The 15,375-nt window shown below is 53.0% G+C and overlaps 5 protein-coding genes across 5 annotated transcripts; 4 read left to right on the top strand and 1 right to left on the bottom strand.

Annotated features, from left to right (window-relative positions):
- Positions 1 to 643: 643 nt before the first annotated feature.
- On the top strand, positions 644 to 2,632 carry M406DRAFT_37475 (uncharacterized protein; the record flags this gene model as incomplete). Its single annotated transcript, XM_040924027.1, has 1 exon — positions 644 to 2,632. One exon carries the CDS (start codon positions 644 to 646, stop codon positions 2,630 to 2,632), a length of 1,989 nt encoding a protein of 662 aa, XP_040777320.1.
- Positions 2,633 to 7,004: 4,372 nt separating this feature from the next.
- M406DRAFT_290808 (Undecaprenyl diphosphate synthase) lies at positions 7,005 to 8,341 on the bottom strand (the record flags this gene model as incomplete). Its single annotated transcript, XM_040918923.1, has 3 exons — positions 7,989 to 8,341; positions 7,660 to 7,919; positions 7,005 to 7,584 (listed from the first exon to the last, which is right to left on the bottom strand). Exons 1-3 carry the CDS (start codon positions 8,208 to 8,210, stop codon positions 7,005 to 7,007), a joined length of 1,062 nt encoding a protein of 353 aa, XP_040777319.1. The 5' UTR covers positions 8,211 to 8,341.
- A 347-nt stretch (positions 8,342 to 8,688) lies between these two features.
- Positions 8,689 to 9,421, top strand: M406DRAFT_356303 (uncharacterized protein; the record flags this gene model as incomplete). Its single annotated transcript, XM_040923407.1, has 2 exons — positions 8,689 to 9,130; positions 9,208 to 9,421. Coding segments are annotated over exons 1-2 (468 nt in total), but the record flags the coding sequence as incomplete, so codon positions are not given.
- Positions 9,422 to 12,032: 2,611 nt separating this feature from the next.
- Positions 12,033 to 13,026, top strand: M406DRAFT_339597 (uncharacterized protein; the record flags this gene model as incomplete). Its single annotated transcript, XM_040921462.1, has 3 exons — positions 12,033 to 12,417; positions 12,503 to 12,959; positions 12,993 to 13,026. 3 exons carry the CDS (start codon positions 12,033 to 12,035, stop codon positions 13,024 to 13,026), a joined length of 876 nt encoding a protein of 291 aa, XP_040777317.1.
- Positions 13,027 to 14,133: 1,107 nt separating this feature from the next.
- M406DRAFT_330180 (uncharacterized protein) lies at positions 14,134 to 15,283 on the top strand (the record flags this gene model as incomplete). The annotated part of the gene is made up of 5 exons (XM_040920488.1): positions 14,134 to 14,321; positions 14,374 to 14,725; positions 14,786 to 15,013; positions 15,165 to 15,189; positions 15,252 to 15,283. The coding sequence occupies 5 exons, from the start codon at positions 14,134 to 14,136 to the stop codon at positions 15,281 to 15,283; spliced, it is 825 nt and encodes a 274-aa protein (XP_040777316.1).
- Between the last annotated feature and the right edge of the window lie 92 nt (positions 15,284 to 15,375).

Below are 15,375 nucleotides of genomic sequence, written 5' to 3'. Positions count from 1 at the left end.
GTTTATAGGTCGACGGTCTGCCGTCCTTTCCGCACTTGTACACGTCCGCGTTACATATATACATCTCTACCCTGCAGCCTTCACTACTAGTACTTAGTACTTAGTGTTTTGCACTACCTCACTACCTACCATCGTTCTTTCCTGGTCTTCCCCCTTCACTCACTACTCCCTCGATCGGCCGAATGCTGCTTGCCCAGAATATTATCACTACTTTTGTGCCCTGGTCTCGTGAATGACCTCTTTATACGTTACATAGTACTTAAAAGAGTACCCTGTAAATAACCTGCGGCGCATACACCCACACACACATAAACTTACACAACACACCCTCTTCCTCCTTCTCCTCCTCCTCCTCTTCCTCCTCCAGCACGTCATCTCGACCTTGGGTTGTTCAGCTGCTCTACTCTTCCCCGCAACAACTTTACCTAAAACCAGCTTCTCAGTGACTAATAGAAAAGACTCTATACGGCTGGTCACTGCCCACGTGAAACCCTCACCTCCCCTTCTTGGTCAGGGCAGACCTCACATTCCTGAGACCTCTCCCTCCCCTCCCGACTTGCTCCGTGCCCCCTTCACAGACCACCCTCCCCCCTTCTCCTCCACCTGCTTCTTGACAAGATCCACATTTCCCGGCAAAGCAAGCATGGCGGTTGCAGAGATAGGAGGAAGAACTCCCCACCAAGGGAGGACTGGCCCATCTACCAACTACAAATCCAGGGCTAGTCACCCTGATGAGGCCTGTCCCTTGGAGCCCAACCCCTCCTCCAAGGACTCGTCCTACAACAACGGCCGCTCCTCCTTCTCGTCCATCAGGGAAGACGACACCGACCTCGCCCAGGCCTTCACGGCATCCAAGGTCTCCAGCTACAGCCACCAGCAGCAGCACGAGATATCATCAGCCCTTGACGACCACCCATCGCCGGCAATGGGTACCATGGTCCAGCACGCTGAGTTCTTTCCGCCCATCACGCGGCCTGACAGTCGTCTGCATGGCAACTGGTACCCTGCCGACAACTTTCGAGGATGGAAGCAGATCAACGTGAAGGGGAGGCTGGCCAGTAGGAGCTTTGGCGACCTCCACCTCATGAACCTGGCCTGGACCACCCACCCAGACACGACTGTCCTCCAGAAGCAGCGCCGCCCTTCTGGTCATGCTCCAGGGGACGCCCCCATGGAGAGGCTCCCCCTCGAGCTCCTGAGCAACATCATCGGCCTTCTCGTCATCGATGTGCCGCCAAACAGCCTGACCAAGCGCAACATCGACCTCATGTCCCTGCTGCTCACCTCCAAGAAAGTCCACGGCGCCACCCTGGTCACCCTCTACCGCCAGATCACCATCCCCCACTCGACCATCTTCAAGAAATTCCTCGGCCATGTTGCCTCACATGCTGCCCTGGGCACCCTGGTCCGGAGGTTCGACTTCTCCCACTTCAACCCTAACATGATGTTCACCACGGCCAGCGAGCGCTCCCTCGCCCAAAACCTGACGGCCACCACCCTCCTCCAGGCCCTGGAGCTGACCCCTCATCTTCAGGAGTTCCTGTCCCAGGAGCATATTGATGGTGACATCGACGCCCACGTCTTGCAGAAACTCTTCTTCGGCCTGGACAGGATCGCCGCTCTGGACTTTTGCGGCTGCACCTCCTCCGCCTTTCGTGCTGCCTTTGTCGATGCCTTTCCCGCTACGGCCGAGGAGTGGGCAGCCGATCTGGCCTTGAAGCGGCTGTCGCTGCACAAGTGTACGACACTACCCAGCACCGTCTTCGAGAGCCTTCTTCCACACCTGCCACACCTCACCCACCTCGACGTGGCTGGCACGCGCATCACAGACGCCGCGCTGGCCTCCATCCCCAAGACCGCGCGGCTGACCCACCTCAACCTCGCCAAGTGCAGCAACCTCTCCGCGGACGCCATCATTCAGTTCCTGGCGGAGCATCCCGCGGCGGCGGCGGGGCCTGGCAGCAGCACCCTGGCATGGCTGTCCCTGGCCACAGACGCCAGTACCCACGAGACTTTTGACGAGAGCGCCATCTCGCGGCTCCTGCCGGTCCTCCCTTCATCCCTCAAATCGCTCTCTCTCAAGGGCAGCAGGATGAACACCTCTCATATTCCGCTCCTGCTGCCTCTCACCAAGCACCTCGAAGAGCTCGCCCTAGGCCGTGGCCTCAAAATCACAGACACGAACACCCTATTCGGTCCCACCTCCTCTTCTGCTGACTCTGGAGCGATGGATGTCGACTCCCCGTCCTCACCAGTGGTGGCAGAGGCTGCCTGGTGCCCCCACACTCTCCACTACCTTGACCTCTCCGACCTCTGGTCCACCGAGCTCGATCTTCCCACCCTTTACGACACCGCGCAGTGCGCCCTCCTCGCCCGGGTGACGGAGCCCCTCGAGGTCCTCGAGGTGTCCGCTGACGCCGGGCGCAGGCTCCGGGACGCCCCGCTGCGCCGGCTAGGTTGGCACCGCAGCGAGGCTGGGGCGCGGACCTGGGTCGTGCGGGACAGCGCGAGCGGTGGGGAGGTGCGGTCCTGGAAGATGGGAGCCGAAAGCTGGGGGATGCGGAAAGTCCCTGTTGCGAGGGCGGATGTTGGCGGCATGTATGGCAGTTACATGTTCGCGAGGCGGTTGTGAGAGCTGGTTCTCTTTCTGCACTCACACAACATGATCGATCCCCAGCCGGCGCGGGCTGCAAAGGGATATACGAAAGGCCTGGGGTCTTCCTCGTCACAGTGGGTCTAAATGATTGGGCGTCACCATCGCGAATGCTTTTTTTCTTGCCTTTTGTTTTTCTAGCCTCTCTCTGTAAGCGAGCATTTGCATTTCATCGGCACTGCGCGGAGTTCGAGAGGAAACCAGGCAATGGAACGGGTTCCTCGTGAGCAAGAGCATGAAAGGCGAGAAGAGGAAAAGTCCTGGCGTCGGCGTCGGGCGTGTGTCATCTGCGGTTCACTGAGGAGTAACCCTGTCTTGATTCTGTTTCTTTTTCTTTCTAATGAGCATACATCTATTTTCATGCTTTTCTTTCCCCCCTTTTGTTGTTCCTTCTTTTGTTCTTTTTTATTTTACACGGTTGCCATCATCTCTTATCATTTGAGGCAAAATCCGTAAAAGGGGAAACGGAAACTTGGCTCGTTATCATGTTGTATACCACGCACAGCATTCGATTGTCCATCATTGCACTTTTCGTGTAGCATTTCACGGATAACGAATACTGTAACGATAGCGCGTTAAATCAAGCAAGTATCTGGTACATTTCAATAGGGTGATCAAGATTGCCCCCTTCATTGTGTATGTGTGTGTGTGTGACAGGTACTCTTTATTCATACATTTGGTGCGCATTCAGGTCGTATTGCTCTCCTGTCTCTCACCCATCCGGCGCAGCAAAAAGAGCACCAGAATGACGATTTACAGGCGCAACAAAAGGGGATCAGCTGAAGAGACTTTTGATTGTCCATTATCAAGCAGGTATCACCGTTTTCGTACCCTCTGTTCTTTTGTAGCTCTAAGTCTCGCACAAAGTGTGGCACGACATTGAGAATGCCGGAAGGAGAGATAGAAGAAGAAAAGAAAGGAGACAAAAAGAAGAAGAAAGAAAAAAGGAGGAAGAAGAAAGCCAAATGACTTTCTCACGGGTATCTCTTCCATCTCTCGCGTCATCGTTCATGTCCAAGTAGAGCGGACCATGGCTCGCTATTCCCCTCCGGAACAGATTTCCCATTCCGAATGGCGCCGGGTCTGTATCCATCTTTCCGTCCTTTCATAAGTAGCTAGGAGGGCTAAGGCCAAAGAGGGGACGAAGGATCCTTTCCTCATCTGCCATTCACCTTCTTCCCATTCATGGCTACTTGTTTCTTGCAATCGTCGCAGAACCATTTTACTGTAAAGAGAGTAAGTATTTTGTCAAATTGTCACCGTTTTTCTTATTTGTCAAGTAATTTGCAAATTCCTTGAAGGGGGGGGGGGGGGCCGAAAACTTGGAAGAGGGAGAAGAGGGGGGAAAGGAGGGGAGGGAATCTCACTGTTTTTAGGCGGGGCACTCCTCAATCCTACACACTCGAGATGGAACCATTCAATCTTGCACTCGTCCCCGTCGCAACCCACCATCTCGCCAAAGGACACCCGGTTGCAGTAACAATAACGCGGTTCGTTGGGGTCCTCCATGTCCGCGTCGTCGTCTTGTGTGCTGCCCGTGTCCTCGTCCGTCTTCTGCTGTTGCGCCAGGGCCTTCTGCACCGCTACCGCGTGTGCTGCGGATGCACCCTTTTTGTGACTTCTCTTGGGCAGGCCCGGTGCTTCGGAGGCCCTCGAGGGCCGGGCTCGGCCATTTTTGCTCAGAGGACCGTCAGGAAAGCTGCCGATTGCGGGCGTTGATGGCTTACTGGCCCGCCCGCTCTTTGTGGTCGTAATTTGCTGTGTTGTACTGTTTGCCGATGGTGTATGCTCCTTCTGTGCTTCGCCCTCCTCCGCGGCGGGTTTGATGGAGCCTTTCCTTTCCCGTACGGTCGCTGCCGTTGCTGAAGATGGCGTTGGGGCGCGCTCGCTCGGCTGCCTCCCGGGGTCAGGCTTGATAGTTGTTGCACTGGGAGGTTCCATTTGTGTTATTTTGGGCGTATCGCTCGGCCCACGGGCGCCGTTATTCTGTGGGATCTCGAGTGGCGGCGGAATGCCGCCATTAGGCTTGTTTGATGCTGCCGATGGCGGCCTCTGTCTTGAATTGTCTACATTTGACGCGATCGAGCTCTGGCGAGCCCGAGCAGATGCTGGTCGGGCAGAGACGGAGGGGGCAGGAGAGGCTCGGGGAGGTTTCGAGTTGTCAGGAATGGTGCCGATGACAGGCGAGGAGGTGACTGAGGGTGAAGCAGCGGGGCCATTCCTAGAAAACGTTCGTATCAGATGAATTGCTCGATAACATGTGACCAAGAATGACAAAAGACAAAAAAAAAAAAAAAAAAGGACTGAAAAGAATAAACAACATAAGGACAAGGCTCACCTTTTCTTCGCCTGCCCGTTGGAAGTTGGTAGGGCCTTGCGCTTCTTCGGTGCTGGCCCGTCCGGAACAGGAGTACCTCGAGGGCTGGCCGATTGCTTTGCCTTGCTATCTTTTGCGTTCGAGAACACCGCGTTCAGTGCCCGCTCTGTAGGAGTCCCGCCATTGGAGGGCTTCTCTGTCTTGCGCCTCTTCTGGGCAGGCGTACCGCTGGCGCTGCTCTGGCCTGTAATCCCAAGACCAACGTTCGCGGGTGACTCGTTGGCTGTAGAAGCCGCGGCAGGTTTTCGCTTCGTATTGGTCTTCTTGCCAGTTCCCTCCTTGCTCTTACCCTCGTGATCGTCATGCTCGGAGTCGTGGTGTTGGTTTTTTTGACTCTTCTTGGCAGCGACGGCCTGCTTGCGAGCGTCGCTCCGCGCCGCGGCCTCCTCCGCGATGACCTGAGCCGCCGCCGACAAATTGGCCGCTCCCTCGCGACGGGTCTTCTCTGCCTGGTTGTTCAGCGCACGCGCCGCTCTATTCTCAGGGTATGCCCAGTGTGTATCGCTGCCCCACTTGGCCTCCTCGCTGAACTCGCCCTCGAGGTGAGGCCAAATGTCGTTGATGCGGGCGAGCTGCTTCTGCAGCGCATCGTTCGCGGTGGAAATGACGTGGTTCTTCTCTTCTAACGATACAAGCATCTCTTGGATCTTCAACGCGGTGGATCGGAACAGTTGGCGACGCGGTAGGTTGCTCGGGTCGAAGACGCTGGGGGGGTTGGAGCCGTCCGCCGAGAGCTGCGGCAGAGCTTGAGCACTGGCCACGATCCCGCTGGAGCTGTTCTGCGTGCTCATCGGGGCAGAGGTAGGGGCGGCGATGCTGGAGGCATCATTGTTGACCGATCGAGCGGCGTCGGGTGGTGGTAGTGGAGGAGTCTCGAGGGCGACCTCGATTAGCTGGAAGAGGGTTTCTTCTGGGGCGAAGACTTTGGCGTCCACCTCCTTCAAAAGTGTGAAATGTCGCACGAGCTCTTTGGGCAGAGCAGTTATAGCATCGGCGAAGTGCATGACGCCTGGGAAAATGTCGATGGGCTGTTCAGAAGCATTGGCGCCAGACAGCGACTCCCGACCAGCGAGGCGACTCAGGCCCGGATTTGCCCTGGAGAGATTCGTGCGAGCTTGACGGACAGGCTGCGATCTTCGACTGGAGGAGGCCGAGACCTCAGCCTGAGGCACCTTTGCAGTCTTCATCTTTGATCTTGGAATGTGGGAACGTCAGGTCGGATCAGAAGAGGGGGAGGTGGAAGGTCGCAATCGATTTTGAGAGGAATGGGAATTTCGGTTGGTAGAGGGACTTCGTGTGGCGTGGTCAGTGGCTCCTAAAGAGGGTTCTGGGGCCGAGAAGGATGAACGTAGGAAAAAAACTAATCCAGGTCATGAAAGGCCATGTCTTCTCCTTCTAGAAGTCGTATGAAAACTGAAGCAGTGGTGGTGTATGAGCTCTGGTCGGGTGGAAAATCGAATGGGGGAAAAGGTGAGGAACGTGTCGGCCACCAAGGGTACCGATGCGGATTTGGCGTACACTGGCTGCAGGCGTGTTTGGCCGGTTGGTCTACCGTAGTACTTCCTCGGCCGAAATTGCGTCACTTCAGGGTTGATAAGCTTACAGGCTCTAACCCCCCCCCCCCCCTCCAAGAATAAAAAATAAAAATAAAAGAAGAAAAAAAGAGGGGGAAAAAGAGGAAAATAAAAGTAGACAGAGTTTGGAAGTTTTAGATCGCATAGAAAAACATGCAACAGGTTCTGATTTATGAGTACTGAATCTTGACTTCCAATTCGTACATAAAAATGCTACTCAAAAGTGAGTGCTGTAATCAGCTTTCTGTCTATGACTTCTACTTTGATATTATCTCTAGAATGACTAAGAACAAAGGCTGTGATGAGAGTTGCTTATTAACACCAATCCAAACGCCCCGCCATCATTGTCACTTCTTTTCTGGACCACATGCAACTACCTTTCCCCCTCCTGAGCCGATTTTCACCGCTGCTTGTTGCCTTGCCGAGGTTTCTCCTCCATGTCCTTCTGCTTCTGTCTCCATTGCCACTCGATCAGGACCGGGAGGAACCGCCAAAGATCAAGCTCGGGCCACATGCACTTGAGGAAGAAGAACTGAGTATCCTGATGGCACTGCCATAGCATGAAGTCGCTCAGTCTCTCCACCCCGCTGGTCCGTACGAAGATGTCCAGGGGCGGATCTCCGGCCGTATACATATGATTCGTCAGCATTTCTGTGGTGATGGTTTCGGGATCGGGCAATCTGGTCATGTGCGACAAGCCGCGTGTCGAAGGGGAGTCAGACTGATTGAGGGTAGCTGATGACGAATCTGAACCGTCCACCCCGTCGAGGGCTGGTGATGGCGGCAGAGACGGTGTCTCGTCGATGGATGGCAAATCCGACTGGCCCAGACTTCTTGACTTAATACTCTTCGTTATGCGAGTTTGAGAAAAGGGTGAGGCCTTTGGTGGAGGTGGTGCCATGTATTCATTGATCGTTGCCCTGACTGCCTGGGTCATCTCTTCTCTGGATCCATAGGGAAAACACAGGTTCAACACAGGCCTGGAGCAGAAAGTCAGCCAATGTTCGCATTCAAAAAAAAAAAAAAAAAAATGAGGATGAGTTAGGGGAACAAACCCTGTGTTCTTGCTGGTGGCTTCCACAGCCTTGTTCATGATCTCCATGACATCGTCAGGGATTAACTCTTGCTTTCCACAGATCTTGATCCTGGCGTCATATCTCTCCATGAGCTCGCCATGCTGGACAAGCTGTGCCAGCTTGGTCTTGGCCAGGAGCATCAGTCCATCAACCTCTGCCTTGGGCCTGTTGAAATTCTCCAGGCTGAAAGCATAGACTGTGACAGCCTTCACACCACACTTGTAGCAGACCTCGAGCACCTGATCTGGTTTTAGCACGAACTGATCTCCTCCTAGGTTTGTAAGGGGGTGGAAATTTGAATATCTTACCCTGGCCATAGCCTCAAAACCAAGATGGTGTCCTTCCAGTGTCTCAATTTTGTGGCCTCTGGCATACCGTCTGTTGCCGTCCATAACAAAGGCGATGTGTTGAGGTATGGGACCCTGTCTAAGGGCCCCAATGAGGAGCTCATGAGTTTGTTTGAGGATCCATTCTGCTGGTGGCGAGCTCAATAGCCAGTTTTGAAGGTGTGATAGGTACAGGTCAGACATTGTGAGAGGTGAAGGTGGAGCTGTGTTGTAATCGAGGAGAAATCGGGCGCATCGAGGGGGAAATTTTGTTCCTAGACAGACTCCATGGGCTGCGCATATGTAATCCAGACTGACTATGCGTAGAAACGGTCAAATATGTGGAGGCAGACTGTATGGAGACAGGCTAGGGAAGGGGAGTAAGAAAAGAAGAAACCTAAAGGTGACAAAGACGTGGCAGTTTGAAAGTGAGTCCTAAGGGTGTCGAATGTTCTCAGCCACAGTGAATGGGACAAGTGGTTTGCCCCCCACTCCCCCGGGGACTCTGCTAGAGCCGGGCTGCAGCAGCCATATCCCTGCTGCAGATTTGCAGCTGTGCACAGGAGGGGTGGGGTACCAGGATGCGGAAAGCTCACCCATGTTCTAACCAATGTCTCTGGCCACATGCCACTTCAACCTAATGCATCTTACCAACGACGCTGTACAAAACATTTGTTGTGTAGCAACTTGAGCAGAGCTACTGATCCTTCCTACAAAACCATCCTACTCTGTCAATTCTGGACCCTAATCTGTAATCATCAAGAAGACCTTGCCCCAACCAGACAACAGGCAGTGGGGCTACCTCTGTTCAAACCCGATCCTGCCGTGATGTGTTGCTAGCATCATCAAGCCCTGCGTCTACCATCACGATGTCTTTCACCAATGCGCCAGTGACGAGGACTCTCGTTGTCGGCCTTGTCTCCTCCTCGATTGCAGCAACGCTTTTTGACCTGAAGCACTACTTCTGGATCTCAGTCAACACACACATCTGGACCTACCATCAGCCATGGCGAGCCCTTATTTTCCAGCTTTGCTATACCAACTCGTCAGAGGTGCTCTTCGCTGCCATGACTTTTTACAACATGCGCGTTGTTGAGCGGTTGTGGGGCTCAAGAAAATACGCTGTATGTTCTCTACATGGCTCGGTGCCTCTTGTTCTCCATGTTGACTTGTATGCTAAACTGACATCGCTCTGGCACAGTCCTTCCTCATCGTATCCCACATGTTGACAAGCATCATCACACCCTCCCTTCTCACGTTCCTCCTTCGACCGCTTACAGGCGGCCTGTTCGACTACCTCCCCGCAGGCCCTACACCTCTTGTCTTCGCCGTACTAGCCCAGTTCCACGCCGCGGTTCCGCATATCTATAGATGGCGCATGGCCTTCACGACCGCGTCACCGTCAACAAGCGACGACGCCGCCGGCGTAACCCTCTCAGACAAGGCAATGCGGTATGGATTGGCACTCCAGCTCGCGCTCTTCCAGTGGCCCGGCTCTCTGCTGGGTGCTGTGGTTGGATGGGTAGTGGGCCAAGCATGGAGGAGCGACCTGCTGCCCAGCGCCCTGACGAATTGGAGACTGCCGGGGTGGATGGTGGGCATGAGCTCGGCGAAGAGGAGTCAGGAGTTTGAAGGATTGAGACGCCGGCTGGAAGGCGAGAATGCGCCGTCTGCCTCGGCAACGGGGGTGTCAGGTCAGGAAAATGGTGATGCTGGGCGCAGGAGAACGCTGGGTCAGCAAGTGTTGGATCAGGTCTCCGGGGCTATTTGAGCCCAAACAAGACAAGAGCTATGCCGTGCTGTAATATCATCTGCTGGCATCCGCCCAGTGCGCGCTGGACTCCCATCTCCAAGTGCAAGACCCTCATGAAATCAGACCAATCGTTGCGATGGCGGGATCAAAGTGTTGGAACTCGGTGCTCGATGAAGGATATGGACAGTTGTTGTTCCTCTGGATGCTATCCACGATTGTCCCTTGCGACGAAAGAATATGAAAGTCTAGGCAGTAGCTTGTCAGTTGCGTCCATCTTGGTTTCCTCTGGTACCCAAGTAGAGACACATAGTTCGTTAGGAACATCACAGCCACCTCTCCAAAGATCCTCCCTCTGATTGTCATATCGTGGGGTCTCTTCTATGCAATCCCTTCATAGCCGTTAATAACTAATTCAAAGAAAGCATTTGAGTTAATTACATACACGCAAAACCATCCTGCTGTCTCTCAACCTTCTTCGTCTATTTATCCACCTCCGGTCCTCTGACCTCGTACAGAGAGAACCAACATCTCTGCAAAGTCAGCCTGCACGCCTCTCACATATACCTGCCCTCGCTAGACCCCATGTGTTCGGAGGGTGATTACAGCTAGGCCCAGTGGCTGGTTTCAAATGCTGTGGAGAGTTCCGGAGACCAACTTGCCACTGGTAGACGGTGTATGATCAATCGGGCCTGGGCAGAGGAGCAGAGACGCGGACGACGGAGGAAACACTCTTCAAGATGAATAGCGATCATAAGAAACAAAGAAACAGTGACAACATTCCAATCAGTGCATATACTATGATACCTTGATTGAAGAATAACTGCAGGGCCAGGTCCCCCGGGCGCGCTGTGCACTGGACGTGCATAGTATGCTTCAAGGACTCATATACTGTGTATTGCGAAAATGTATATATATATAAAAAATAAAAATAAAAAAAAAACCACCGAGTCGTTTTACTTCTATGACTGAGCCAAGTCTTTAGAGTAGGTGCTCGTGTTTATGTACGCAGCCCGCTTGTGAGCCTACGATTGCCGTTTCGCCCCATGGGGTCAATACCAAGCTATAAACTCCTCGTCTGCGCAATAGCTCCAAATAATGGGTTGTGACGTCAACCGTCACTAATAAGCCCAATCTACCAAATATCCTGTCAACTAATCGGTTCCCTCTACACGACTTCATCAGAGCAATTCGCAACGGTCTTGTCAACCTGGGTCTGTGTAACTTCTCACAATCTTCCTCACCAAGCCACCAGCCGAGCCACGCGGTTATGCGTCATCGCTACAAGCGGTGTCTTGCGCAAGCCTGCGCCAGGCTGGGCCCTCGGCTCACACTAGTGGCGCTGATCAGCCTCGTGCCCTGCACTGGGTCCCTCTGGAGGGTCTGCGGAATTTATAGAGCGGCTGGGAAAGCTTGGTAAAACTGTGGGCAGCGAGCTCGTAGGCTTGCATATCACAATTCGTCCAACCCAACACATTGCTGATCCTCCTGGCAGAAAAAGTTCAGCTGGCAATCATGACCCGTAGCTTGAAGCTCATGTAGATTCGAGAGAGTTTTAAATTTTACTTCCTCAGCTATCTTGCGTTCAACTCTGAGCCATTACCTCTTGTGCCAATACCTAGGAGAGAATTTGCCTCCTTCACACTGGCTGAAGACCGGTCCGGCCCGCCAAAGTGGTGCTGAAGAGGTCATCAGCGTGGTCCCGGAATAGCAACCAGGGTTGATTCGTCTCTTCCTTCAGCACGTTTGTCCGGCATCCGCAGCAACTACCAGGAATAAGAAACATTGGACTACCGCCACCTTACGAATCTACAGGGTTCAGTCCCACAGTATCGGTAGGCTGTCCAGCTCTACAAGCAAGATGCTCCCAACTGACTCGGCTGAACTGAACATTCATCTCTACGCCTCGTCTTTGGGATGATTCTCTGACGCTAGATGTAAAACTTAATTCTACGGATCCATACAGTGTCCCACCTTTTAGCTGATCTCGTGTCAGTGATGTAATTCAACAATGCGTGACAGAAACAGTTCCCCATGTTGGATAATAGAAATGTTCGCTCTCAGGTTGGACTACTGCCCAGTGTCGAGTGTCCTGCTTCGCATTTTCTGGGCCATAATTGTTGTTGTATATAAAGAATTGTCGCCGCTCTCACGCCCTGTCTGTCGTACAGTCGTATCTCCTTTTTTCTTCTTCTTCTCTTTCGCCCTCGTCTTCTCCATACTCGCACTTTTTGCGTCTCCCATTCAGGCTGTCACACAGCAGCACATCTTCCACGATGAAGTTCCTCATAGCGATCCCTCTCGTCTTCTCCATCGCAGCTTTCATCCTCTCCCTCTTGTCCCTCCTCGCAGGATACAAGAAGGGTTTTATGGATGATTATAACCTCATAACATTCAACACTTCATCACTTGGTTCGAGTGCCGTCTCAAGCATCATCAGCAGTGGCAGCATAGATGGCGTAACCATTCCTTCGTCGGTAGCGACTGCCCTGGAGGGTGCATTGAGCGGTGAGATCGCCGACACGCTGGCGACAGAACTGGGCATTGGTGAATTTTATACAGTCCACGCCATGGATTTCTGCCAGGGAGACTATTCGCCCAATGCAACCGTGCCGAGCGCCTCACACAATGTGACGAACTGCACGACGCCTATGGATTTTTGTAAGACCCCAATCTCCTCGTTCTTACCCCATGTAAAGACACATATCCAATCCATATGTATTGAGATTGACATCCGAGTCTACAGCGGCGTACAACTTCACCAGCAAGCTCAACGAGGAGCTCAGCCTCGGGCCCTTTGCCTTCACCCTCAGCGAACTTGGCGTGTCCGATTCGGTCCAGGAGAAGCTCGCTCTCGTACCCAAGGTCGCCAAGGCCCTCGCGGCCGTGTTCATAGCAAGTGTCGGCCTGACAGGCTTGGCCATGATCACCTCCCTCGCGGGCTTCCTCCTCATCCCGCGCGCCGGCCGGCTGCTTTCCTTCCTCAACGTGTGCATCGCCTTCTGGGCCATGATCTTGCTTCTCGCGTCAAGCCTGGTCGCGACGATCGCGCCGCGAATCGTAGCCGAGGAGATCGCGAACAACGGGGGCGACGACATCGGGCTGGAGGTCGACTACAACATGAAGCTGGCTTCACTGACGTGGGCTGCGTTTGCGCTCATGGTCCTATCCCTGGCATATTGGTTCGTGGAGTTCATTGTCGAGTGTGTACAGAGAAGGAGAACTCGTGGTTTCAGAAACAAGCAGGCCAAGGACGAGATTGAGAATTGAAGACAATGGAGGTCGGGCACTGTGTGCGACTGTCGTCTACGTCAGGAGCATTTGATGTGAACGTCACGACGGTTACGTTGACTACTTTCCAAACCAAGGAGTTGTGAATATCTAATTGTCAATAATTCAGGAGACACTCGCTGAATCTAGTACATATTTTCTAGACTCATGGCAAGTAATGTAGAGAAGAATATTCTGAATGGAAACCTCCCAAGTCCTGTACACACTCCACACTTTTACCCTCTTCATGCTGCAGCAGTCAAGTTATTTCAAAAGATTTAATAAGGATAAGGAACTTTACATCCCAATCATTATTTTGTAAATATTTATTGAGTGTGCTCCTGCTGGACAGGTAATATCTTTTAAGAAAAGTTCCTCCCAGTGCCAGAACCAAAGACACTCCAGTAGATAGATGAGGTGTGAATAATACATACAAAGAAGGCCCGCAGGATAGAATTTTCTCTTCACATTATCCGATTCTTATATCGGAGAGCTTGATGCAAAGAATATCAATTTCATTGCGTTTCAAAAAGCGCATCTGCTGATCAACAGCATTCACGCTTTATAGATCATTGAACTTGTTTGGGTCTCGAGATCTGGGCTGCTGGATGCTCTAGTCCTGTCAAATCCCTCTGATTTCATGTAGAATATAGTTAACCATTTGGCAAATCTCATCACGTACGACCATACCTAGCGGAGAACTTGGGATCCCGTCTGCTCTCCCCTAAATAAGCCGCTAAGGGCCGGATTTCTATTCGCGACGTCTCCGACGATATATCGTCAACCCTCCGACGGTCGAGGTTACGGAGGCGGCCTGTGTTGGCGGCCGCCCAGCTCGTCCTGCTTAAATTTAACCTGTTGGTTTTTAGCCAGAGGCACAGTTGCATGTTGAAAAATTTACGGAATGAGCGCCGGACGATGTGGGAAATTTGAACGCCCATGGCGGCTGGTGGGTGATCCGCATCCCGAGATCATGACCGGGAGCGCGATCTCTGCCCACCTGGGCAGTGCCCAGGTGGGCGCATAGCATAAAATGCCGACCTTCGTTCCATTTTCTTTCCATCTCTCTCGTGTGTGTGTGTGTATCTCTCCCCATCCCTTACGCACATGCTCATGGATTTCAACTCAATCCCGACATCCAAGGATGCTCGCCAGCCAAGGTCTGACCATCGCCGGACACGGTTGCAAACCGTCCTGGGCGGATATGCCGACCAACAGCGTCGTGACGATCTCGGCTCTCGAGTCGAAGAAAAGACAGACCTTCAGAGACAGCGTATCTGGGCCCTCTGGCTTGAGTGAGTCTCTGTGTCCGCAAATCGCACAGTCGCAATGCTAAACCAAGGCCAGTTTCTTCCATAGGATCATGGATGATATTATCGACCCGGCACAGATCTGGATCGATCTGTGTCTGTGCAAGCCCGAGGCGCAAGACTACTGTCAGCTATTCTTGCATAACTACGCCGAAGAAGGGACAGAGTATATGGTCTCTCTAAACGACGAAGGCTTTGATGAGGTTCCAACGGTTGCCTCTGCGAAGACTGTGCTAGATGCTTGGAGAGATCTAATTGTGCACGCGGACAAAACAATACTGAGGGACAAGCGAGCCGAGGATCCAGCGCGGGCCGCGCAGTGGACACTTCGTCTCCCAGTTAAAGACACGGGGAGAGCCAACGGTAGCCCACTCAGCCAAATATCGAGGGTAACCACCCTACTTATTCTACAACACGGCTCTTGAGTTCAAAGCTAACTGCTCTTCCAGTGGATCGCAGAAGATTTGGCGCCTCAGCAGGGGCTCTCTCTCACTCAGACGTTTGAGAAGAGGGAAGCGACCTCAGACGATGTGTTGCTCATCCTCAGCACGTTGTGGGGCCGAAGTCGAGACATCATCTTGGAACCTCGCCTCCGCATCAGCTTTCACGGGATCCTTCTGCTATCTGCAATGGGCGGCTTTCGGATCGGTGTGGTGAAGGACCTGAAGTATCGCCAAGTTATCTTGGTGGCAGAACAAATCCGATAGTCGATCGTCTTGGGATTTTCTTGTCGACTTACTACATAGCTCACCACTGGGTGAGCAGGGTAGCAATTGCAGAGGGGCTTCTTCACAGCATAGTGGTGTTAACACTTCAGCCTCGATCTAGTGCTATTGCTACATCTGGCTATGTTGTAAGTGATATCCAGAGCCTGAATCTGAAAATGGCTAACTCGATATATATAGCTGTTTACAGCGTTTCTTATCGTCCTTAGATCCTCGATATAGGTCTGCCGAAAGCTGCAAGGGGACAGGTTCTGGATTCTCCATTGCCTGGCTGCCGCGCTAGTCCTTGCTATACTGTTATGGCATGTTTTGCT

This window comes from Cryphonectria parasitica, assembly GCF_011745365.1.
Source record: "Cryphonectria parasitica EP155 unplaced genomic scaffold M406scaffold_4, whole genome shotgun sequence".
NCBI classification, from domain to species: domain Eukaryota; kingdom Fungi; phylum Ascomycota; class Sordariomycetes; order Diaporthales; family Cryphonectriaceae; genus Cryphonectria; species Cryphonectria parasitica.
Note: the sequence above shows the minus strand (reverse complement) of the source record. Positions and strands in the feature narration are given on the sequence as shown.